At 37.7% G+C, this 25,103-nt stretch overlaps 1 protein-coding gene across 1 annotated transcript in view; it reads right to left on the bottom strand.

Annotated features, from left to right (window-relative positions):
• CNTN5 (contactin 5) overlaps window positions 1–25,103 on the bottom strand; it is a 750,248-nt gene that overhangs the window by 66,832 nt on the left and 658,313 nt on the right. The window contains exons 15-17 of the mRNA XM_087937063.1: window positions 19,990–20,117; window positions 18,371–18,546; window positions 2,510–2,630 (exon numbers count right to left, since the gene is read on the bottom strand). Of these exons, the coding sequence (XP_087793189.1) occupies window positions 2,510–2,630; window positions 18,371–18,546; window positions 19,990–20,117 (425 nt within the window). The remainder of the gene's footprint in view (window positions 1–2,509; window positions 2,631–18,370; window positions 18,547–19,989; window positions 20,118–25,103) is intronic.

Here is a 25,103-nt window from a genome sequence, read left to right as displayed (position 1 = left end):
GCAACTTCCCCATGGTTATGTGATCAAAATTCAGACACTCGACAACTGATTCATATTTATGATGATGTCACTAACTTAACACCTGCAGTGATTCATGTAACAATTGTGGCAAGAGAAGTCACAGAATGGGGCAAAATTCACTTAACAACAGAAATTTAGGGGCTCCATTGTGGCCATAATTCGAGGACTGCCTATAATGCTTGAAATTGCCTTGCTGGAGGCTGTTTTGCAAACAGAGCTTAGGCCTTTGGGATTTGAAGTCTGTTTCTTCACTCTGCCAAAGGAGTTCAGTTCCCTTCTGGGTGCAGAAGGGAACTGCCCCAACAGGCTGCAGGAATGGAGTTTGTGTCTTTGAGATTTGAGGTCAGTTTCTGCACCTCATTAGAGGAATTTGATGCCTGGAAAAGAACTATTCCAGCTGGCTGCAGGACTGGAACTCAGATCTTTTGGGATCTGAACTCTGTTTCTTCAACCCCGTGGAAAAAAAATCAGCAGCCCACCTGCGCAGAAGGGAATTTCATGGAAGACAGACCTCTTGGAAGATGGCAGCAGTTTTCAACTTTTCTTGCCAGCTATCCCACTAACTTTCTGGGGAAGCCAGAAGAGAAGACTGTGAATGGTGATTAGAGAGTCAGTTTGGTCTAGTGATTAAGGCACCAGGCTAGAAAGCAAGAAACCACGAGTTCAAGTCCTGCCTTAGCCACGAAAGCCCACTGGGTATTGTTGAGACAGCTATATTCTCTTTCACCTGACCTTACTGGATTGTTGTGGGGAAAATAAGAGGAGGAAATGTGTTGGATGTTTTCTGCCTTGAGTTATTTGTAAGAATAATAAAGGTGGGATACAAATTGTTAGGAATAACAAGGTTATCTAACGTAGTTTGTGTAAAATAATATATATAAACTACGATAGTAAGTTTCAGTGTGTGTCACTTTAAACTGCAAAGCCTGTAATTTTGGGTGCAGTTGTAAACCGCCATAAGAGGGAGCAAGAGAACCTGCTGATTGCTGACGATTGCTGGTTTGATGGATTGATGATTTGCTAACTGTGTGTTTTCCCTACTGCTGAGTTGCTGAATGTTGGAGGAAGAAAGGAGGCTTGACTTCTTCATATCTCTACTGCGAGGAGATATATTACTGGACTGATATTTGTAAGTTTACTGACCTTCCTTTTCCGACACTGGACTTTGCAACTGAATAATTCCCGGATGGACTGAACTAGTGTATGATATATGGACTGTTTGACTATGCTAAAACTACTACTGGAATAAACTATTTAACTAGCACAGTGTATCTGTTTTACTGAGTGTAAGCTACAAAAACGTTTATCTCACATATTTTGCCTGCCTGCCTGACTGCCGTGCAGATTCTACTAGGGTATATCCCCAACACAAATAAACAATAAAAAATAAAATCATGCTTAGCAATCAAAGTCCGAACAGATTGCCAAGCACCCAGGTAACAATCATATGGTCACAGAGGGGCAGTACAATGTTTTACAATGGCCAGAATACTCTTTCTCAAGCCATTGTAATGTTGAACGGTCATTAAACAATTGGTTGTAAGTTGAGGCCCACTGATGATTGTTTTTTGATCTGTTTGAATGGAAAGAAAGGATTCAAATTGGGTACAACAGATATAATTGGTAATATTTATGTAGAGATTCTCAGTCATGGTTATCCCAAAGATGCTCTTTCAAGAGGCAACTGGATGGTCTTGTTTTTTCTTTGAAGACATTTCACTTCTCATCCAAGATGCTTCTTCAGCACTGACTGGATGGCTATTTAGCTATGCAATTTGGGATGAACACCCTTTGATGGTGTGGGAGTATGAATGGATTTCCAGAGAAAAAATTGCAGACTACAGGAACCATTAGCACTACTCAGGTGATGCTAAGGACACAGATAAACCTTCAGGTGGCCTCAATGATTCTCCAAAAGAATGCAAACGATCAGCTGTCTTCAAGGAATATAAATCCTTCCCTTCCGCACCATCCAGTCAGAGCAGAAGAAACTTCTTGGATGGGAAGTCAAATGTCTTCAAAGAAAAAACAAGAAAGTCCAGTCGCCTCCTGAAAAAGAACCTTTGGGATTATATTTATGTTGTTATTTCTGATAACTCTTATTGAACTCTAATTGATTAATATAGAAAGATGAGGTTTTAGAGTTGGGCTTATAGAGAATGAGGTGAGATACGAAATGAAAAGGGGAATATGGTTGTATTTTAAGAGACAAGTTAGTGCTGATTATAACTGCTGGGAATGGAGCTTCTTCTATTTTTCTTTCTTTTTTTCCTTCTTTCCTTTTTCTGTGCTTTTTATTTTTAAAAAAATAAATGTATTTTTGTATTATCTAGTTAGTACTATCAAGTTTTATTTGTATAACACAATTTTTAATAAAGTTATTTTTAAAAAAAAAACCACAGCCACGAGATCAGCATCAATGTTTATATTTCAACTGGGTTGCACAATTATTTATGCTGATCTTGTCTTCTGTGATTAGTATACTCACCCCTAACAAGAAGTTCTGCCTCATCTGATATGCTGTCTGCTGTAGATTGCACCCTGCAGCCATATCTTCCAGCATGCATCAGGAGGATGTTCCTGATCATTAAATCCGCAGAAGATGCTTGCTGTGGGGGAAAAAAAAAAGCAATACAATAGCATCTGCTCAAACACATTACGAATATATATTTGCAAAAATGGAAGACCTGCTTCCTTTGAGTATTTGGGAGGGGCAACATAATCCTCACAGTAATCTATCCCCTCCAGCATTCTCAGTTACAGGTTTGTAACTAGTCGCTTAGCCCCCATTCAAAGTTATCTCTTTCCATTTTTAATTTTTTTTTATTGTATTAAATAGAAAAAAAGAAATTAAGGAAAGGAAAGGGAACGTGGAAAAGGGAATGTGAAATACAAGGGGGAAGAGAAAAAGAAAGAAAAGAAGGCATTGACTTCCATTTCTTCCTAGCACAGTACAAGATAAATACATTCCAACCTCAACTTTTTGCTTGTACACATTAGTATATAACTAGCCATTTCTAGAACATCAAATCTTTCTAATCAACAAAACCAAAATCAAAGTTTCATTTTTTTCCCTTCACAAGCACAAATTCCAGAAGTGATAGCCAAATAAGAACATATTTTCCTCTTTAAATAAAGTATTCCATTTAACCTTTCTGGCTTTATCTTCCTTGCTATGGAAATAGCACGTGTTTCTATTTACACCTAGTTATCTTTGTGAACTGTCATCATTTTTATTTACAAAATTTATTGTATTCTTTCAAATTCTTTGGCCTTATTGAAGAGTGGGGGGGGTAGCACCCATTCAAAGTTACGATGAAGATATCCAGGGGTACTGAAACAGAGGTGGTATTCAGCTGGTTCTGACCAGTTCTGGAGAACCGGTAGTGGAAATTTTGAGTAGTTCAGAGAACCGGCAAATACCACCTCTGACTGGCCCCGCCCCCATCTATTCTCTGCCTCACGAGTCCAAGCTGATCAGCTGGGTTTTCTTTTGCTGCATTGCACAGGAGAACGGAGCTGGAAAGCAGGTTAGTGGGGTGGGGAGGGAATGGAGATTTTACAGTATCCTTCCCCTGCCATGCCCACCAAGCCACACCCAGCATGCCATGCCACACCCACCAAGCCATGCCCACAGAACTAGTAGTATAATTTTTTGAATTCCACTACTGTAAAAAAAGGATTCCAAATTTCTGATGGATGCTCCCCTCTTATACTGACATGAGCACATTTTGGGTGCTTGGAAACTGACCTGCAGTTATGGCTGCTTGCAGTGTCCCAGGGTCACATGACTGTTTTACATTATTTTTCATGAATGAAGGGAAATATATGTGTCCCAGGATAATGTTGCAGGACGTGTACATGTTCTAGTAGAGAGGAGTTCCCGGAGGATGGGCTCCAGCATAAATCTGAAAGCTTGGAAGATTAAACATCTGGTCCTCATGACTGACCCATATTGGACAACGTTTTTGCCCGAAACCAGCATTTATTTAAGTTTTTTTTGTCAAATAACAATGAATTTGCTTAATGTCCATAACCCTGACTTAAAAATTGCACTAAAAAATGGTCAGATTGGCCCTGTTTTGCAATCATCAGGACTTACGACCGTAATGAGCAGGCTCTGTTATGGTTGTAAGTTGAGAACAATCTGCAATATACCTGCTGTACATGGCAATAAGGATTTATATTGAGATGTGCAGATTCCTTAGGTCTAGGCTGGAACCATTGTGTGACGCAGCTTTTGTAAAAAAAATAAATAAATACTGGAGCACCTCCCAGATATATTTGACTGTGGCTTGCTTCTTTGTTGGTTTTATTGTATTTTTGTGGAATTTTATTGATATAATTTTATCCTTTTAATATTTAATATTGTAAGCCTCCCTGTGGTAAGATGGGAGACCAAAAAATTTAATAAACTGTAATATTTTTTTTTAGACGATGACTTTGACTCTTCCTCAGAGGCCGGCATGAGGGACGATGAACTCATTCCTGGCATGTCAGTAACTGGGTTAATTAATCACTCTGAACTGCTGGCTGAAACTGCTTTGGCTGGAGACAGTTTGCAGGTCAGTGAAGAAGAGGAGCTGAGTGGATCTGAGAGCACTCAGGGGAGAGAAAAAGCAAAAGCCAAGGAGATCTGCCTTGATGGGCTGCACTGGAAAGGTATTTATCATGGCAGGCAGAGGGAGGCATTGCTGGGAACTAAGTGTTTTGTTTATGGCTGTGTGGGTTTTCGTGCCTCCTGCTTGACTTTGTGCCTTGGAAACTCTGGACTTCTCTTACCAAGTGAGCTCTCATGGATATACTTTCAGTTTTGCCTGGTGGATTTATGTTTGATTGGTGAACTTACTTGTTGGAGTGACTTTCTATTGTTTTATGGACTATTGGCCCATTGCCTTGTGGACTAATCTTGGCCTGCTTGTGGCTAGCTTTATTTGGGTCAGTTCTGAGTGAAGGGAACTGCTAGGGAATATTAATAAACTCTCTAAAAAACACACGTGTGTGTGAGTGAGTGTTTGCACATAAACAAACAAAAATTGAGTCCTGATATTTGGACTAAAAATACCAAGTGCAGATCTGGGACCATTGCATGTACAACACATGTATAGAAGTACTGCTGTAGGGATAAACCCAGAAACATTTGTGACGGCATTTCAATGTATTCTGTAGCCTGCTATCCAACAGTCATTAACATCTCCATCCCACTGTTGTTAACAAATACTTCCCAATCTTTATGCATCCATTACACCATGTCTCTGTCTCATACAGAGGTTTTACAGGGCAGTGATATCACAGCCATTTGCAGCTGCTTCTAATATTTTGTTAGACCCTTAGGAGAGATTTGAACTTAGGTCTTTAAAATCCGCTCAGATGTACATTTTATAGGTCAGCAGTCTGATGTAAGTACTGAAGATAAATAGATGAGTTCTATTCCAGAATAATTCTTGTGTTGGGCACTGTATGTAGCTTTACGCTGTGTAGCTACTCATGGTTCAATGATTGTGTTAATATCCAGGCTCCCAGCTCTCCTGCAACCATAGATTCTTTTACACATGTCTCATTTTACAAGAAGAAATAATAATGAGGAGAGGAGGATGAGAAGTATTAGATAAAGGTTCGAGAATCACTTTTGTATTTCCAAAACGACAGTATTTTCCTAGGACAAATCTTCCAGATAAAGTCCTAAGGGAAAAATAGGTGGAATCCAATAACTTTATCTTTTTTTCTACCTCATCCAAGATCTGTCTCACAATAAAGAACTAAGCTAGAATTCATCAACACTATGGCCAAGAATTAAACAACAATAAAATGTGGTGTATTAACTGATTCTACTGTTTGTATCAGACTTAATTCTGTTTTCTGAAAACCACTGTCTTTACCTTCCGCTGTTCATTTTTCCTGACTACAATACTGGTAGTCCTTGAATTCTGTCTATAATGGAGTCTGCCCATCAAGTTCCTAAGTCATGAAGGTCATAAAATGGGTTGGTCATGTGACTGAGACAATTTTATGACCTTTTTTGTAGTACTCATTAAGTGAATCACTGTGTTCATTAGGCAAATCCACAGTTTTTAAATGAATTCCACTGTTGTTAAATTAACTAATGGTATGCTGTGAATGTGGTTTGGCTGGAGGCCTAGAGATGGAGCTCTCGCCTCACAATCAGGAGGCTGTGAGTTCGATCCTAGGTAGAGGCTAATCTTTGGAATAGACTCTCCTGCTTGAGCAGGGGGTTGGACTAGATGACCTCAAAGGTCCCTTCCAACGCTGTTATTCTATGAAATCCAGAAGTGCTGGTGTTCAGCAAAACTGAGATAAAATGTGGTCACATGACCACAGGATGCTACAAATGACTGTAAATGTGATTGGGTTGCCAAGTGCCTGAAGTTCAGTCACATGACCACAGCAGAATGGGATGTCTGCCGGAACCTCGAATCTGGGTTATAATAAGAAGTCCCATGGTAGATCTGTTGTACCTTTGAACAGTTGCTAAGCAACTGGTTGTTGTAAGTCAAAGACTACCTACCGGTAACATTGTTCAATCAATCAATCAATTGATCAGAATAAAGCTGGAAGGGACCTTGGAGGTCTTCTAGTCCAACCCCATGCTAAAGCAGGAGACCCTGTACCATTTCAGATAGATGTCTGTCCTGTCTTTTCTTAAAAACCTCCAGTGATGAAGCTCTCACAATTTCTGAAGGCAAGCTATTCCACTGGATAATTGTCCTCACTGTTCGGCAGTTTCTCCTTAATTCCAGGTTTCTTCTCTCTGTGATTAGTTTCCATCCATTGTTTCTTACCTTGCCTTCTGGTGCTTTAGAAAATAAGTTGATCCCCTCTTCTTTATGGTGGCAGCTCCTCAAATACTGAAATACTACTATCATGTCCTCCCTAGTCCTTCTTTCCTCTAGACTAGCCATACCCAATTCCTGCAACCATTCTTCATAGAATGGTTGAGAATCTTCCCTCCCTTCTCTAGACTTGCCAAGAATAATATTCCATGCATTGGATGATGCAGTTAACAATACCAATTATACAAAAGTTTTTAGTATAAAAGTGGTTAGCAAAGTTTTGCATTGTTTTTAAACTATCCGTATTTGACAGCTAATAAAACATTGTCGAATTGAACCAATGATCATTAACTGCAAATTCATGTAGATAATGTAATTTCAAACAAGAATTCAGATGTAAATATATACAGAAATTAGCAATAAGTGTCACACTAGATACAGAAATGGGAGAACGCAATGAAATTATTTTCAGATAGCATCTTCAGAGTGACCAATTTGAACACAGCACAATTTGCTCAGTTTTGCATTAAAATTCTGTTGCACTGCTAGATTTTTTTTTTTTTAATATTCATGGCTGAATTTGTTTCTCGGTTTATCATAAAAGAATGCTGCTTTAAAAATATGTAAAAACTGAGTCAGGATAACACTGTGCTTGCTTGCTTACTTTTTAAAAATGTATAGTGGCAGGTAATAAATTAATCCTAAATTGCTATTGCAGTTCTTAAGACTGCTGTGCTGTACTGAATGACAATTGCCTATTGTTCCTTTTTAGCATTTAAGAAAAATTTGTTGAGAATTCTGCTGGCCTTTTTTGCTGAATTTCATCTTGATTTATATAACAGTCACACAATATCATTATGGCATTGGAAGAGTCTTGATGTTTTCAGCTTTATCTATTTTTATTAGTCACATTCTATGACATGCTGTCTAGAATCCCTAAAACTTTGCTTTTTCTATGGCAATAGAAAATGCGCTCGGTGGCCTAAGTGGCCCTTTTGAATTCTAAAATTTCTAAAAAGTGATTTAAAGGCCATATTGTAGCTTGACCCAGCACTCAGTTTGTTAGATAATTGTCTACATTTCTACAATTCCCTCCCCCCTGTCATTTTCATTCATCTCAAGATCAAATGAAGTACTAGTACCCCTTTATAAAGCCTTAGTAATACCACACTTGGGCAGCTTAACTGGAACTTAACACATGATCCTAATTCTTTGTGCCTGACATAAGATGTCTGATCAAGGTGAGAATAGAACCACGCATGGCATGGAGAAAATAATGTGGGAAAAATGTTCTCCTTGTCTCCAAATCTTATTGAAGTTCTCAGATTTAGAGCAGAAAAAAGAAATCATGTCTTTGCCTAGAGCATCATTAATCCATGGAATTAATTACCATGTGTGGCTTTGAATGCCGATGAAAAGAAATGGATTCGTGTAAAAGAGGTCTATGAAGAGCTAGCAATCTTCAACACTTAATGGAGCACCTTCCTCCTCCAACTTTCCCACTCCAGATATAGGGGAACAATGGCCAGCTGGTGGTCATTCTCCAACTCTGATCTATCAGCTCCCATGGTCACTGAGAAGTGTAGAGTTGGATTAAGATGGATCTTCATCTAATTCAGTAGGACTATTGTCATGTTCTTATGGTCATGCTTACCAGCTTATACTTGTCCCCTCCATAATCTTCCTCCATAATTCTACTTTTATTTGTACAAGGAGGGACTTTTGTTTGGAATGCAAACCTGGAAACCGTGTTCCTCTTCCGAAGTGACACAGACTAGAGTGGGTTTCCCCCACCCCCTACTTTGAATTCAAAAAGCAAAATCTACTTAGAGACCATGGGAAAAAATTCGAAGTATTCATTTAAAAAAATCAAAAGCCTTCTAATAACGTGAGTCTTTCTTGTGCACATCAAGACTGACAGATCTGTTGACACTTGCCTAAGCCAAATGTGCATCCAAAAAAAAAGAAGAAAAGAAAAGGTACATTTCCTATGTTTTCACCTGTGAGGTTTTAAGATGTGGGGTACTCAACCAATTCATTGTGCCCCTGAAGTTGGACGATATGTGATGAATTGCATTTCTTTTCAATAAGGTGCCAATCTGCTGCTACGATACTTATTAGTTGTGAAATGTGGTGGCATTCAGAAAGATTTATCCTTTTGATATAAACCATGGATACAGAAAAGGTAAGACCAAATCAGCTGACATTTCTCTGCCCCCCTGAGAATAATTTACATTTAATGTGAGCTTTGTTATTAACGCAAATAAAAATATTATATAGACAGTAACTGCTTGATCTAATTCCCTCAGTATCTGATGTATCGTGATGCTCTAAGAAAGGATTCACAACTATTGTATATGTATAGTCTAAAAAATCCAATTAGCAGAACCAACTGGATGAATTTCATTTTTGGAAAGCAGAAGCAAGACCCACTGAAACAGATTACAACACCTTGCCCAAAACATGGTTATAATAATTAGTAGCCATGATTGGGGACTTAAGGCTTAGTCCCATACCTGGAATTACAAAAATATAAATCAAACTAAAGCAGCTGGAACTGTTCTTTGTTCAAACTTACTTAAGTCCTGGCTTGAGCAGGTCTTTGTTTATCACATAAACGAATGACTGGTTGGGTTTTTACCTTGCACAGAAAAATAAACTATGATATTCCAGCCACAAGGACTGGATCACTAAGTCACAAAGAATCAAGCCATATTTGGGCATAATTTACTATGTTAGGACCGTGTCCATAGAAAGAAAATGTAGATACTATAATTTAGAAATGGTTGGATATAGATAACACCATAAACTAAGTTAAGCTGGGCTTGGATAATTAGTACTCCAGATAATTGAATTGCCCAATTATTTTTCTCAGAAGATAAACATGAACCAGATGTTAAGACACACAAAATTTATTTCCTGGCATATAGCATGCTGTGTGAACACAGAAGTTGGATTTTGATTTGTGGGTTAACTGTATGTTGTCCATCTGTCACTGACCTATAAGATGGAAGGGATTTATTTGGCTCATTGCAGTTTGTGACAGTTGTGGTGCTTGTTTTTAATTATTTTGAGTTGTTGCTGTTTTTGGTTTTATTTCTTGGGTGCTGGTCAGAGTTGCTGCAGTGAGATGGACAGGCATATGAACTGATGCCATATGAACTGAAATTGGACAACACTTTGTCTGAAATAGTGTAGGGTTTCTTGCTTGAGCAGGGGGTTGGACTAGAAGACCTCCAAAGTCCCTTCCAAGTTGCTCTGTTATTCTGAAGTAAGTGTAGAAAGCCAGCACCCACCCTCCTAGAAGAATGAAATATTTTAGGAAATATTAAAAAGGCAGAATATGATATTTTCCTAAAGGAGAAATGGAGAAACATGCTCTTGGAAACAGAAAGCAACCCCCCACTGTTCTTGCTAGCCCCCAGCAGATAGTGCAGGTAGCTTTTAGAAATGCAGATTTGGTAATCCATTCAAGACAGGATATTTTGAAACAAAGGCAGAATGGTAGGATTAGATTCCACTCAAGATACAAACCAGGACAAAGCCATTAAACCACAACAGGAATTGCCTAACACCCTTTCAGAACACAAGCACCTTCATTGCATCAGCAGTCCAAACTTCAACCAAACTTAGCTGAGACAAACACCTAGGATTTGTACTTTGCCTATAGAGCCAGCTATGACCCCTACATAACCCCTACGTAGCCCCATGGGAGTCTGACAACAGCCAGTAGAATACATGTTCTTGCACAGGAACAGGAAAGCCCAAGAGTAGGTATAACCCCCCCACACTCTCAACTCCATTTTGTCAGCTGCCCAGAACCCATGTGGTTCTGCTTCATCATTAAACCATCTTTCCAATCAGCCTCATGTTTCCAGGGTCTTTCTCCCGGTTTGGAACTGAACCAGAAGGATATTTCTTCCCACATAAGGCAGGTAAGCTTAGGGACAACTCTATTATCTGAATCAAGCCTATGAAAGCTGAACCCTGGCAAGTGATGGAGCAACTGTGTTTTCCAGCTCTGGGTATTGCTTTTTGTAAAATCATCAGCAAGAGTAGATATTTGTTTTGTTTTACAAAGGAAAGTGCTTTATTGGAAGGATTCTCAGAGGGCATTTCTCTCTCTGAGGGCATTTTGGATTTCAGTGGTCCTCCAGCATCATTGTGCTTTAAAGCACTATATTTCTCAACCTTGGCACCTGGAAGATGGATGGACTCCAACTCCCAGAATTCTCCAGCCAGCTTGCTTCTGAATTTCTCTATTTTAAAGGCAAAGGACTCTAAGGACAGCAGACACTTTTCCCTCATGCAGAGTAAAAGTTCTGCATTTTTTGTACAGTCTACTGTTTTGTTCAGTCTGATGAAGGAAAATTTTCTCAGATTTTGTTCGAAAGAAGAAGACACATTAATTGAAATTCTTGTGGAAGGAGCAGAGGTTTCACGGGCTGGGGTGGGGGAAATGAAGAAAATCAAGGGGGAAGTCATGACTGTATGATCAAAACATTAATGCATTTATGAATGATTTGAATGCAACACATGTTTAAAAGGGGAGGTTCTTGGATCACATGGTTGCTGGTACCATCTTGATTTCTGACTCCCAACCCAAAGATTGATACCACTGGGATGCATCTCACACTTATTAGATTATTTTGCGCTAAAGAGTCTGTGGGTGAATGACTCATTTTTACATTACGGTCCTTTTTCTAGCAGTTTGCACATTCTTTGGCTTCCTAGATCTATGACAGCATGGAGAAACTCTTCTTGCGTTTCTCTCAGAGGGGAAAAAAGTAAACAGCCAGGGATGACTTTGAATTGGTGGGAAATTATGTGACGGGGAAAAAAAACCCAATGTCAGCATAACCATTTCCAACAAAAGCCAAAACAACAACAACAACAACAACAAATACAGAATAATAGAGTTGGAAGGGACCTTGGGGGGTCTTCTCCACCAACTCTCTGCTCAAAGAGGAGACCTTGTACCTTTCTGAGCAAACGGCTGTCCAAGCTCTTCTTAAAAACCCTCCAGTGATGGAGCAACCACAACTTCTGAAGGTAAGCTGTTCCACTGATTAATGGTTCTCACTGTCAAGATATTTCTATTTAGTTCCAGGTGGGGTTTCTCCTTGATAAGTTTTCATCTATTACTTTTTGTCCTGCCTTCAGGTGCTTTAGTGAATTGGTTGTCCTCTTCTTCTCTGTGACAACACCCCCCCCCGCCCCCCACACACACAACATTGGAAAGCTACTATCATGGTCAGGAGAAACTGGAAAGAAATTCTCAAGCTTCCTGAGAATAAATGTGTCAACTCATAAAATATTTCGATGGTCTTTTTAGAGTTGCCAACAGAAAGGGAGGCGGTAAAGGGGTTTGAAAGAGCAATGTAGCAGCTTGGAAATAGAAAGTGCATTCCATAAAGTTTTTCAAAGATAGTAACTAGGTGACTGAAGTTTCTGCCAGGCAAAGATCTAACTGGAGAGCATGATTGATGATTCTTGGCTATGGATGTGTCTCATTGTAGAATATGAATTATGATACACTCAGGGGGCAGGGGAAAACCAGGGTCAAGGGTGACAATGAATGATGTGTCTCAAAGTCGGCTACACCCAGGCAGTGCCGCACATATTAGCTCCCAATAAATCCTTTTGAAGTTTTGGAAGTTTGGCTCGAGACTCATGATTTAATTGGGGTAACTCTCGGAATCCTGACAGCTAGCAAAATGCAGAAAATATGACTTCAGCAACAGAGTGATCAATGCCTGGAATGTCCTACCCGACTCTGTGGTTACAGTCTCAACCCCTCACAGCTTCAATCTCAAACTGTCTACCCTGGGCCTCACCCCATTCTTAAGAGGTCCATAAAGGCATAAGCGCACCAGCGTATCTACTGCCCCTGTCTTACTGTTCCCATTTCTCTGTATTTACTTCCTTTGTTCATGTTTATGTTCATACCTGCACTTGTTATCTTGTATATGTTTGACAAACAAATAAAAATAAGTAAATAAATAAGCAAGTAAATAAATAAGCAAGTAAATAAATAAGCAAGTAAATAAATAAGCAAGCAAGCAAGCAAACAAACAAATAAATAAATAAATAAGAAACTCTCCTTTGTTGCTGAATACTTTGCTTGGCAGATTTTAGTTTGAACAACCACATGGATGATACCTAGTTCTGGTTTCCTCCTGCTCTCACACTATGGTACAATGCTCTGTTTTAAAACATGGCTGGGATTTATACCCAGCACCTATAAATTAGCATAAGAAGTTTTTATTCAAATCAGCACCTTATTAGTCTTTTGTTTGTTTCCTTAGGGAGTTTCTTTTCCTTTATATATCTTACATGGCTCTGTGTTAATATTTAACTCAAATTTACATTTAGAATGGAATCAATTTTAAGCTAGTAAAAACCAATCATATCCCTAGCTCCTTTAGGAATTCGTGCTACATTGTCTCTGGTGATTAGATTTTGCAAGTGCCATTATCTGTGCAACAAAAGGCAGTTTAAGTTAATTTTGGGATGCTGTAGGTTTTTAAACACTGCTATTCTCTTGTCATTTTCATTATCCAAGATTCTGAGTTTTGAATAGAGATTCAACACATTTCAGTCTGTATTTAAAGTCTTGTCCTGTATGCCTTCTCCTTCATCAAGCAACATCCTTACAGAGGAATACAAATTGGAAACTTTAAGGGCCCCAAAGACCCAATCAATTAACTATATATATTTAATCTGCCCATTATGCTCTCCAACATTAAAGCTGTTTTACAGGTGGCATTTTCCCCTGACAAGAATTGCAAGAATGTTCAAGAACAAATCTGAAAAGTGCTGGAAATGTCATCAGATACCTGGTTCATACTACCATATGTGGTGGACTTGTGAGGATGCTAGAAAATATTGGACTAAAATTCGCATATGGTTGGAAAAAATGATAAAGACACATATAGACTTGAAACCAGAGATTTTTTTATTGGGAATCTTACCTGATACATATAATAAAAATTTGAAGTATTTGATTGTAAATGTATTAACAGCGGCTAGGATTGTATTTGCTAAAAACTGGAAGAGTGAGAAAATTCCATCAGAGGAAGAAATTATTAAGAAAATATTGGATTGTGCTGAAATGAGTAAATGGACATTTGAAATTAGAGAACAAGAAGATAAACAATTTTATGAAGTTTGGGATCTTTTTTATCAATGGTTAGATAATAAAACATAATAATAGAACATTCAGACTTAGGATATAATTTTTTTTGATATTATTTTTATAAAACTTTATTAAGATAGATTTGGTATGATCTTACGATTCATTGCAAAATAAATTAAGTAAATTATAGTTATCTCGTTAAAGTATAGATAAATGATTTCTTAGTGATGATATTAGGTTATACAATTATTGATTGATAATATGAGTTATTATGTAATATAATTATATTAGCGTTTAGGAAATGGATGCACACAAAAAAAAAGTGGTAAACCAACCGATACACTGTTTGTAAATTTATGAACAAAGATGATGTTTTTATGTTTTATGTTGTATGTCTTATGTTGTTTTGTTTGTTGTTAAAATAAAAAACTTTTTTTAAAAAAGCTGTTGAATTCTCGGTAAGAAATAAACATCTTAATTTAAAGGACCATATGGGTGGCTTGAATATCTGCCACAGACCAATGTTTGTTAAATCTGAATTTGCATTATTGGTGTCAATTATTGCCATTTATATTATGGATGTTAATTTATATGAAATGGCCAGAGTAACTGAAATAACATGGGTTTTCCCTGCTATTCTGAGGCAATCTCCAGAGACAGATTGTGCCTGTTGTAACTAGGATTTTTAAATGGTAGTTTTACTGTTACTGGCATATCTGTCACTTTCTTCAGAACTTTAGAGATTTCAAATGTAGGCTTCTCAGAGCCATAAGGAATATTCATAGAAATCTTTATTGTGGCATGTATTATATGTGAAAAGCATACTATTTTCTTCAACAAAATTACAGCAATAATAATGATTAAAAAATCACATAATATCTTTCTCCAATTCCAGTGGTGATCAGAATATTTTTGGAATCTCTGAAGAACCAGGTTACAAGACCAGGAGACTGGGCCTGTCACTCTACCTCAATCCAAACCACCTCATAGGATAGTTATGGGGAAAATAGAAGGATTGGGTATGTTCATTGCTTTGAGTTATTTATAAAAATAATAAAGGTGGGAGATAAATAAAATAAATAATAAATGAGAGATGGGACAAGTATGTTCACCAATGAGAAACAGCTCAGAAGGAACGACCTCAATCAATAATCATCCTGGAGTAGATCTATCTAAGAGTCAACAGTGGCCTGCTACCATATAATTAGCAAACCAAACAACCACTGGTGGGATTCAACTTTTTTTACTACTGGTTCTATGAGCATGGCTTTGTGGGCATGGCTTTGTGGGTGTGGCTTTGTGGATGTGGCTTTGTGGGCGTGGCAGGGGAAGGATACTGTAAAATCTCCATTCCCTCCCCACCCCACTAACCTGCTTTCCAGCTTTGTTCTCCTGTGCAGGGCAACAAAAGAAGACCCAGTCAATCAGCTGGCACTCGGGAGACAGAGAATAGATGGGGGAGGGGCCAGACAGAGGTGGTATTGCCGGTTCTCTGAACCACTCAAAATTTCTGCTACTGGTTCTCCAGAACTGGTCAGAACCTGTTGAATACCATCTCTGTAACCAACCAGCTTACATTCCTTCTAGGTTTATGAAAAAAGAAGCCCTCGATGTAAAATACTATCCATTTTATAAGGAGCTTATTTTCCTAATTTTGTTCAGTTTAAGAAACTGAACTGATTCTTAATCCTGGCTTAAAATAAATGCTGTGAAGATTGACGTATTTCCTTCTGAGCTGTTTCTCATTGGTGAACACACTTGTCCCATCTCTCATTTATTATTTATTTACTTTATTTATATCCCTCCTTTATTATTTTTATATATAACTCAAGGCAATGAACATACCCAATCCTCCTGGTTTCCTCAAAATCACTGCCCTGTGAGGTGGCTGAGATAGAATGGTCGACCCAAAGTCATCTGGTCCTGTAAGTTGGTTCTTTTTTTTTTAGATAAAGTTTTTTATTTTTAAACACAAACATACACATACAAAAACATAAAAACATAAAATCCTCTTCCATTTTATATACATACAGTGTGTCAGTTGGTTACGTATATTTTGTGCTATACTTTTGTAGTCATTTACTCACAATTTATATCAATCTTCACATTGTCAAATTAACATATGTTTATATATTTATCAGTTATTAATCATCCATGGCTAAACTATTTATTCCATAGTTTTATATGAGATGTTCCACATTTTATCTTAAAATTTAGGTTATACTTTCAACCAGTGGTTATATATATCTGTATTATGTTTTATATCAATCTATTAGATTTCTATCACAAAATTATCTAGTCTATTATATTACCATGCCTTTTTATCCAACCATTGATAAAACAAATCCTATATCATATAAAATTGCTTATCTTCTTGTTCTCTAATTTCAAATGTCAGTTTACTCATTTCAGCACAGTCCATAATTTTTTTGATAACTTCCTCCTGCATACATTTACAATCAAATATTTCAGTTCTTTATTATATATGTCTGGTATGACTCCCAATAAAAAGATCTCTGGTTTAAAGTCTATATGCTGTTTTATCATTTTTTCCAACCATGCGTGGATTTTAGTCCAATATTTCTTTGCGTCTGAACATTTCCACCACATATGGTAATATGAACCAGGCATCTGATACTGTAAGTTGGTTCTTCAGATGTTTTAAGGGACAAACATTTCACTGGCTTCACACCAGAGCCAATTAGATTCCTCTCCCCTTTCTCCCTTGCCAAGGAAAGTATACTGAGTAAAAGAATAACAAGAGTTTCAAGTTATCTACTGGGATGTTTTGGTTTTGCACCAAACCCATTGACCAACCAGAGGGAGTACTGTCATCTCTGTGGGAGGACCAGTGAGAAACTGCCTTGCAAACATAAGCAGAATGTGGGACTGTCAACTCAGTGCTTCATTTGAAATTCTGCTGACTTTGGTAATAGCAATAGCTCTTAGACTTATTTACTGCTTCACAATGTTTTACAGCTCTCTTTGGGCTGTTTACAAATGTCAGCATATTGCTCCCTCATTTTATAGACTTTGGAAGGATGGAAGGCTGAATCGACCTTAAGCCTCCTCAGGATTGAACTCCAGTGTGTGCAGAGTTTGCCTGCAATACTGCATTTTAACCACTGCGCCACTGGAGTTCCTAAGGTAAATGTCTCTTTTATGGCTGGGAATACTCACAATCATAATCATTCCAGGAAATGCCCATAAGAAAAGCCCAAAATATTTTTATTTGCCAATCAACTTCCAGAGTTGGGGTCTTTCTCCTGGGCAATGAATTTTTATGGGATGTTTAGTTAGATGTTTAGTTAGATGCGGAGTTGTGGACTTTCAACAAAATACTGGCTGTTGTATGAGTTTGTGCATAACTAGAGTTGCATTTACTGATATTATTAATATTTAGTTAATATCTTCAGTACCAATCATTCAAATAACACCAACCAATTATAATAATCTTAATGGGATTTTAAAAAAATAGTAGACAGGATTTATTTATATATGGAGCATTAGGTTACATTGTTTGCCATTGTTTTACAGTGACTGTAAAATAAATTGTAGTTAATTAAAGGAGTACTTAACATCTATCGAAGTTGTCTTTATGAATGTTTATTCCAGGTAAACATGCTAGTTATTAAAATATTTCTGTATTCTTTATTATTGTTTTCTGAAAATGATTAACATGGCTACTCTTTTCGAAATTAATTTTAAAAAGCCTAACTTTCTATTGACAGCTATTTAACTAGGAGTTTGCTGCCACCATAGGTCTGAAGCATTATCATCTTTGAAGGGAAGAAAAAATAGGAAAGTAAAAGAAAGGAGATGATTCTCATTCACATGAAATAAGCTTTTGTCACTCCTATTCTGAAATGAATTGAGAAAGAAATTCCAGGATTTCCAGTAAATAATCAGGAATTATAGTATTAAAGATCCAATGTACCTAAGGCCTAAACTCATGAATATTTTAACAATAGGCAAGTGATTGGATTCACTGCAATTTATTTTTGTTTAAAGCAAATATCCTATACTTTAATTAATTTAATTAAATGAGATACTAAATTCTGTAAATGAATCCTCCCTCCCTTTTCCTTTCTTCATTCCTTCCTTCTTCCTTCCTCCTTCCTACTTTCTCCTTCCTTCCTTCTTTCCTTCCTCCTTCCTTCCTTCCTTCCTTCCTTCCTTCCTTCCTTCCTTCCTTCCTTCCTTCCCTTTTTCTTTCTTTCCTTCCTCCTTTCTTTCCCTCCCTCCTTCCTTCCTTCCTTCTTTCCCTTTTTCCTCCTTTCCTTCCTTCTTTCCCTCCCTCCCTCCTTCCTTCCTCTTACTATAATTCTATCATAACTGCAACTTTGCAGTGAAGAGATTTGTCCAGCATGTTTCATTCCATTAAACTTGTCAAAGAAAATGGATTTTAAATGATGCTCACCGCCCTGATGCTTTCAAAATGTCCACCTTCTTTTTCAAAATCGATAGGTTGCCCATTCAGACTCCAGTGAAAGATGACATCTAAGGTTGGGTCATGGAAAGCTTTGCAGCTGAGGACAATGCTTTCTCCCACAGTGAGCTCAGTTCTCTTGGGGGACAGGTCTATCCTGGTAGGCTCTAGGAGACAAAACAAACCATAAAATATCCCTGTATTTGTTGTTTTTACTGATTGGGCTTGCAATGATTGACACTCTTGCAGAATAGACAAAAAAATAAGAAAAATGTAGACCATAATACTTTGAGTTGTACAGGAATTTCTCATTTTGTTTGCCCTTTTCACAGTCATTATAAAAGTGTAAAGGGGACAAAGATCACTCAAACAAACTCAGTGCCTTCAGCAGTAATTGTCATTTGGGAGCAATTTTTTTCAAACACACATCCTATTCCTTCCCTCCTCCTTTTATCAGTTTTCTCCACCCAATGCTTTGTGTCTGTGGTTGAGAAAAAGAAAAATTGTTCAGCTACAATTTTGGTTTTTAGGATATTTAAAATACAGAGACGGGTTTTTAATTCTGGAGTTTTGCCTGTTCCTCTGATACCTTTTAAATGTTTTATGGGTTCCTTTGTGTTTAATTTTTAAGATGCAATTATTTTATTCTTATTAGTAGTTCCTTTGTGACCATTCATTGGAAGATGGGTGGGAGAGAGAGAATGTGTGTTATGTGTTGGACTGCAACTTCCACTTGCTTCCAATGAGCAGAAATAATAGATATATTATGGTCCAACATATCTGCACATGTCTGGATTGTGAAAGGTTGCATAATATAATTATTACAGAACTATACTATAAGCCCAAAATGGTTTTCATACCTAATGCCCACTAAATATGTTGGATCACCAAACTCATAGCAAAGTATGGCTGCTATTTTGTATGCTATGACCATGGTCTACTCCAGTTCCAAGGGGATTGCAGTTACTCAAGGTTAGAAGAGAAACCTTGAATCCAAGTGGCCCAAAGGCTTCACTATTCACTCCCCACTATCCCTAAAAATACAGGAGGAGGAGGAGGAGGAGGAGGAGGAGGAGGAGGAGGAGGAGGAGGAGGAGGAGGAGGAGGAGGAGAAGAAGAAGAAGAAGAAGAAGAAGAAGAAGAAGAAGAAGAAGAAGAAGAAGAAGAAGAAGAAGAAGAAGAAGAAGAAGAAGAAGAAGAAGAAGAAGAAGAAGAAGAAGAAGAAGAAAGGAAAAGGAAAAAGAAGAATCTCAGTGTTATTTCTGTCCTACTAGAGCTGTAGATAGCAGAATACAGTATTGGAATACCAGCATGTTGCTTGTATTTATCTATTTGTATACCTCCTGATTATTTTTTACAAATAATTCAAGGTAGCAAAGATACCCAACATACCTTCCTCCTCTTATTTTCCCCACAACAATAATTCCATGAGGTTGTTGAGAAAGTGACAAACTCAAGTTCACCTGGCTAACATGAAACTAGAACGCAGAGTTTCTAGCCTGATGCCTTAAACCACTACTAGACCAAACTGACTTTTGTTGGAGTTTTGTTGGAGTACTCAACTTTACCTGGTGCAAACCTATGCAGATGAATCCGGTGATATATCTCACCTTTCACAAATACTGAAGCTGTAATTTCTGCTGAACCAAATATATTTTCTCCTCGGCATATGTATTCCCCCTCATCAGATTTGGAGGCATTCAGAATTTGCAGGCTTCCATCTGGAAGAACAGTTACCCTGAAAATTATAAAAAAAAGTTTTGATCTTGAAATTGCATATTATAGTATCTCAAATGAAGGTAATTCCTACAGTGTCATTTCTTTTCAGATTTTGTAACTAGAACTGTGAAGTCTGGCCATGTTTCTTAAGTACGAAGAAAGGGAATTGAATTTTCCAGTCTTTCAAATAAGATTAAAATAAAATTTTCTGATTTAAGGAGCTTAATTCTTCAACCATCAGACAAATAATTTATTAAAAATGTACTCATAATGTGCTTGTTTTAGCAAACAATAGAACATAATGAGTTTTTAAAATGACATATGTCTTTCACTGACTGTGTAACTTTATCATGCAATGATCTTTTGATATTAAGCACCAGCTGTTCAAATGAAATGTGATAGTGACCTTAAAAACAAATGTAACAAAAACATGGTAAAAAAGGAGAAGCAGATGGGCAAAGAAGAGAAAATTAATTGTATATAGTCCAAAGATGATGTATAGTATACTCTATGGCAGGACAGCATGAAGATGGAAATACATTTTTGGCTGCAAGTGGATACTATTTCCCTGTATTATAGTTGCATAGCATATTGTCAAAATGAAGTTGAAGGGTGGAATTAAACTTCATGAGAAATGTGATGCTACTTCTGAAAATGGAAGCCACATAGGGTATCATCTCCTATACCATATTAATGTATATATTATTTTTCCCCTGACATAGTAATGTATGTGATGATATCAGCAGCAGCAAATGAAGTAAAATTTTACAAGTGATCATCGTATCACCAAACTATGGAATATTAGAGTAAGAATGGATCTTCTTGAGGCCACTCCAGGTTTAGTTGAGCATAAGGATGCTATCGCTGCCTCAAAGATCAATCAGCTATGGGGATGGGAAATATTGGACAGAAGTGAAAAGAGTAAAAAGCTGAAAACTAGAATATAGGTTTCTAGAAACAATAAAAACTAGAATACCCTCAGGAATGACGCTCCCACCAACATTTCAGTGGGTCCCACCCTACTTATTTTTTTGAAGGGCTTTAAATATTTGTCTCTTCACCTGGACCTTAGGCAAAGTCTCTTTCCTTCTTTCAGATCCCTTCTGGGTTTATTTATTGATTTATTGGCCATTGATTTATCACAGGAAGAGCTGTGGTTGCGCAATGGTTAGAAGGTAGTATTGCAGACTACATCTGCTGACTGCAGGTTGCCAGAAGTTCATCAGTTTGAGCCTCATCAGCTAAAGGTTGACTCAATTTTCCATCCTTCCAAGGCTGGTAAAAATGAAGACCCAGATTGTTGGGGGCAATATGTTGACTCTGTAAACCGCTTAAAGAGGGCTGTAAAGTATTGCCAACCGGTATATAAGTCTTAAGTGCTACTGCTATTACTATTTGTTATGTATTGTTTTGGTGTTTTTTTTTTAAAAAAAAAATGCTTCTAAATGCTTTAACTATTGTAAACTGTGCAGAGTCACTGGGAGCTGGGCAGCAAATAAGTATTATAAAATCTTGCTAATGGACATTGCAATATTTGGAGACAGAAGAAAATAGAAGAACAAGAACTGGAGACAATAATTAAAGTCTGGATATCCAGATCCCTTTCAGTTGGGATTCAGGCCTGAGTATAGGATGGAAACAGCATTGGTCATACTTTTGGATTATCTCTAGAAGGGTAAGATGGTGTGTGTGTGTGTGTGTGTGTGTGTGTGTGTGTGTGTGTGTGCATCCATCCTTACCCTACTTGACATCTTGGAAGCTTTTGATACCATCAATGGCTATATCCTTCTGGTTTGCCTCAGAGGATTGGGTGAGTGGGTGGTTGTGATGGTTCACCACCTTCTTTTGAAGCCAGGTTGAATCACTGGTGGTTAAGGAGGAGGGATCACTCTCTCAACCCCTGCTATGGGGGAGGCAGAGGTGGTATTCAGCAGGTTCTGACCAGTTCTGGAGAACCGATAGCAGAAATTTTGAGTAGTTTGGAGAACCTGCAAATGCCACCTCTGACTGGAGATTTTACAGTATCCTTCCCCTGCCACGCCCACCAAGCCACGCCCACAGAACCGGTAATAAAAAAAATTTGAATCCCACCAATGGCGGGATGCCATAAGGTTTGTACAGTCTCCTTCCTTTTTAACATCTACCTGAGGCTTCTAGGTGAGCTTATCCATTGTCATTGGCTCAGCTGTCATCAGTAAGCTGAATTATTTGTTTGTTTGTTTGTTTGTTTTATGTCCAGATCAAACCTTACCCTGCCGATTATTTTTTATTTTCTTGCACCTTTAGCTTTCTCTTTCATTTTATTCTTTTTTCTTCTTCCTAATTTCATGCTAGTTTATATTTGTTTTTATCTTCCTTTTTAAAAAAACGTTTAATGTTTGGGGGTGGGATGGGGGTGAGTGTAAAATAGCATTTTCTTTTAGGAAGAAAAAAAAAGAGCATACTTATACAAATAGCTTTCCCAGTCTTTGATACTGACAGACAAGTACCAATAGCCAAGCTGGCACCTGTCAGGCATAAAGGTGAAACCCCAAGTTTTTGCTAAATACAATGAAAAATGACTATGGAATGAAGTAAAGGGAAAACAAGTGGAAAGGGGCTGGGGATGGAAGAGGGCTCAGCAGACTATGGAAACACGACGAAGGAATAATGCTGTTACATTTTGTTGGTGGCCCTGAGGGATAGGTATTTTACTTGGCAGTAAATCTGTGTGACAAGCCTGCCTCAGAGGAACAGTATTTCATATATACTGCACTATAACTGGGAAAGTCACATGCCATTCAGATAAGTTCATGTGAGTGAAGATGTTTCTTTAGAAGCTAATCTGTCCCTCTGCTTCTCTGTCTGTCTGTCTGTCTGTCTGTCTGTCTTGTCTCTTTCTCTCTCTGCCTCTCTTTCTTTCTGGCTGTCTCTCTCTCTCTCTCTCCTCAACCTGACACATTCTCATATGCTCATCTGCCTTAGGTGAAATTGTATGTGTAGACTTAGGAGCTTTTTCAAACAGAACCAAAGCAAGGCTAGACCAATTGAGAGGAAATAAATGAGCCTTTCTGTGATCGGATGCAGTTGAACAAAATTATCAGGCAAAAGGTTCCCAATTGTCATGAAAAACATGCTCCATTTTCTTTGTGAATTCAGTCTGTGCTGTAAACACTTCAATCAATTAGGGGAAGAAAGAAAATCTCAGGCGTGGAAAGGTAAGACAAGCTGCTTGCTAAATGCCAGATGGGGAGAGTGAAAAATTATAACAGGCGAGTTAAGTGTTCACAACTGAATTCATTCCATCCGCACGTTTCTTGCTGAACTCCATTCTGTGGAATACAATTGTAACCTCAGATTTGTGAAAGTGTGATTGATCATCACCAAGTGTAGAAGTGAACCAAGAGCAAAAAACAGGGAGGGAAGTTAATAGCTTAATGGGATAATACGTGCTGTGACTCGGTCTCTGTCTCACAGGAAAGTTGTCTGAATAATAATAGTCTTGATAATGAGCATTGCAATACCTGGAGACAGCACCACAGAAGAGGAAAAAACTGGAGAAAATCACAAAATGTAATGACTTGCAAACAGAAGCCAAATGGCTGTGGCAAAAAAAATGCAGTTAGTAATAGGTGCCTTGGGTGCAATTTCAAAACTTTTGGAGCGCTACTCGGCATTGACAAGATCACCACCAGTCAATTGCAAGGGTCAGCTTTATAATCACATCTTACAGCCTGTGACAATTTCTTTAATCCCATCGAACAACATCATCTGTCTAGCCCAGGTACATGGAAAATACTTGATAGATTTGGCAAAAATGCCAAATACCCTTGAAACATCTGGCTGACTCTGTGACCATCTATAATAGTCTAGGAAATGATCTGGTATACACATTTCTCTAATCTATGACTTATATCAATATGGTTTGTTGAGTAAGCTCTATACCTGGCTGGATACCTATCCAATTAATTCATAAACTTTTATTTATAAATGGCTATCACATGACCTATAAACCCACAGAAAACTTTAAAGATTAGTTTGCCCTTTGAGGTGCAGAGGGTGTCTGAGATGGATGATGATGTTGACAGATGGGCAAATTTCCAGGCTTTGTGGGCATTTAAAAAAGATGGATATGCTAAAATCTGATAGCTGATGGCCACATTCTACCCATGAGCTACCCATTCCTGTGCAAAGATATTCAATCACTCAAGCCAACCTGCGGCACAGAGCTGTTATAGGAAAATTGAAGGAGAGAAAAGTAAGTACATTGCTTGAACTCCTGGAAGGAATAGCAGAATATATATCTAACAAAAAATCTAAATAACAGCTTGTTTTTCCAGCGGTAGGTACACTTCATTCAATTTCTACAACCAATTCTGGTTTTTTAAAAGTCTGCTCAAAGATTTGCACATATTCTCATATACAATTTCCTTGCTATGTACTTTTGTTCTCATTTTACATTATGTTTACTTTAATTTAAAGCTTTTTCACATGCTATTTTACCAATGTATGAGCTTTTATATGCATTTCCCCTCAATATGCACATTTTTTCATTTGAAAGACTGGTTTGAAAAATTGGAAAAAGAAAAATAGAAGAGTGATTAGTTGGCTTCCAGTTCATGAGTAACTTTAAGAGGTGGATGTGTCTGGCAAGTTCACAATAACATGTAAGTCAGATAAATTTATCCCAATTGCTGCGTCTAAACATAAACAATACAACCCATATAACAAATCAGTTAGGAGTCAGTCAACTTATCTTTCAACTTATCACAGGAATAAGGTTCAGTATTGGATTACATTTTAACAAGTGGAGATGCCTTGATAGTGATTCCTTTCCAACAATAGCAGCAGAAAATGATTATTCACTTCCTTTTTGTTCACTGTACTGTTATATTTCTGGCAAGCCCACTTACTGCTTTGTTCTAAAAAATATGAAGTGAAATGAAACAAGATAAAGTAACCTAATAACCTGACTTTTAATTTTTTGTCGAAAAATGAGATGACATCAAATTCACCGTTTCATCCC

Source organism: Pseudonaja textilis, chromosome 7, assembly GCF_049901715.1.
Source record: "Pseudonaja textilis isolate UNSWEBS1 chromosome 7, rPseTex1.2, whole genome shotgun sequence".
Lineage (NCBI taxonomy): Eukaryota > Metazoa > Chordata > Lepidosauria > Squamata > Elapidae > Pseudonaja > Pseudonaja textilis.
This window is presented reverse-complemented; position numbering and strand designations above follow the sequence as displayed.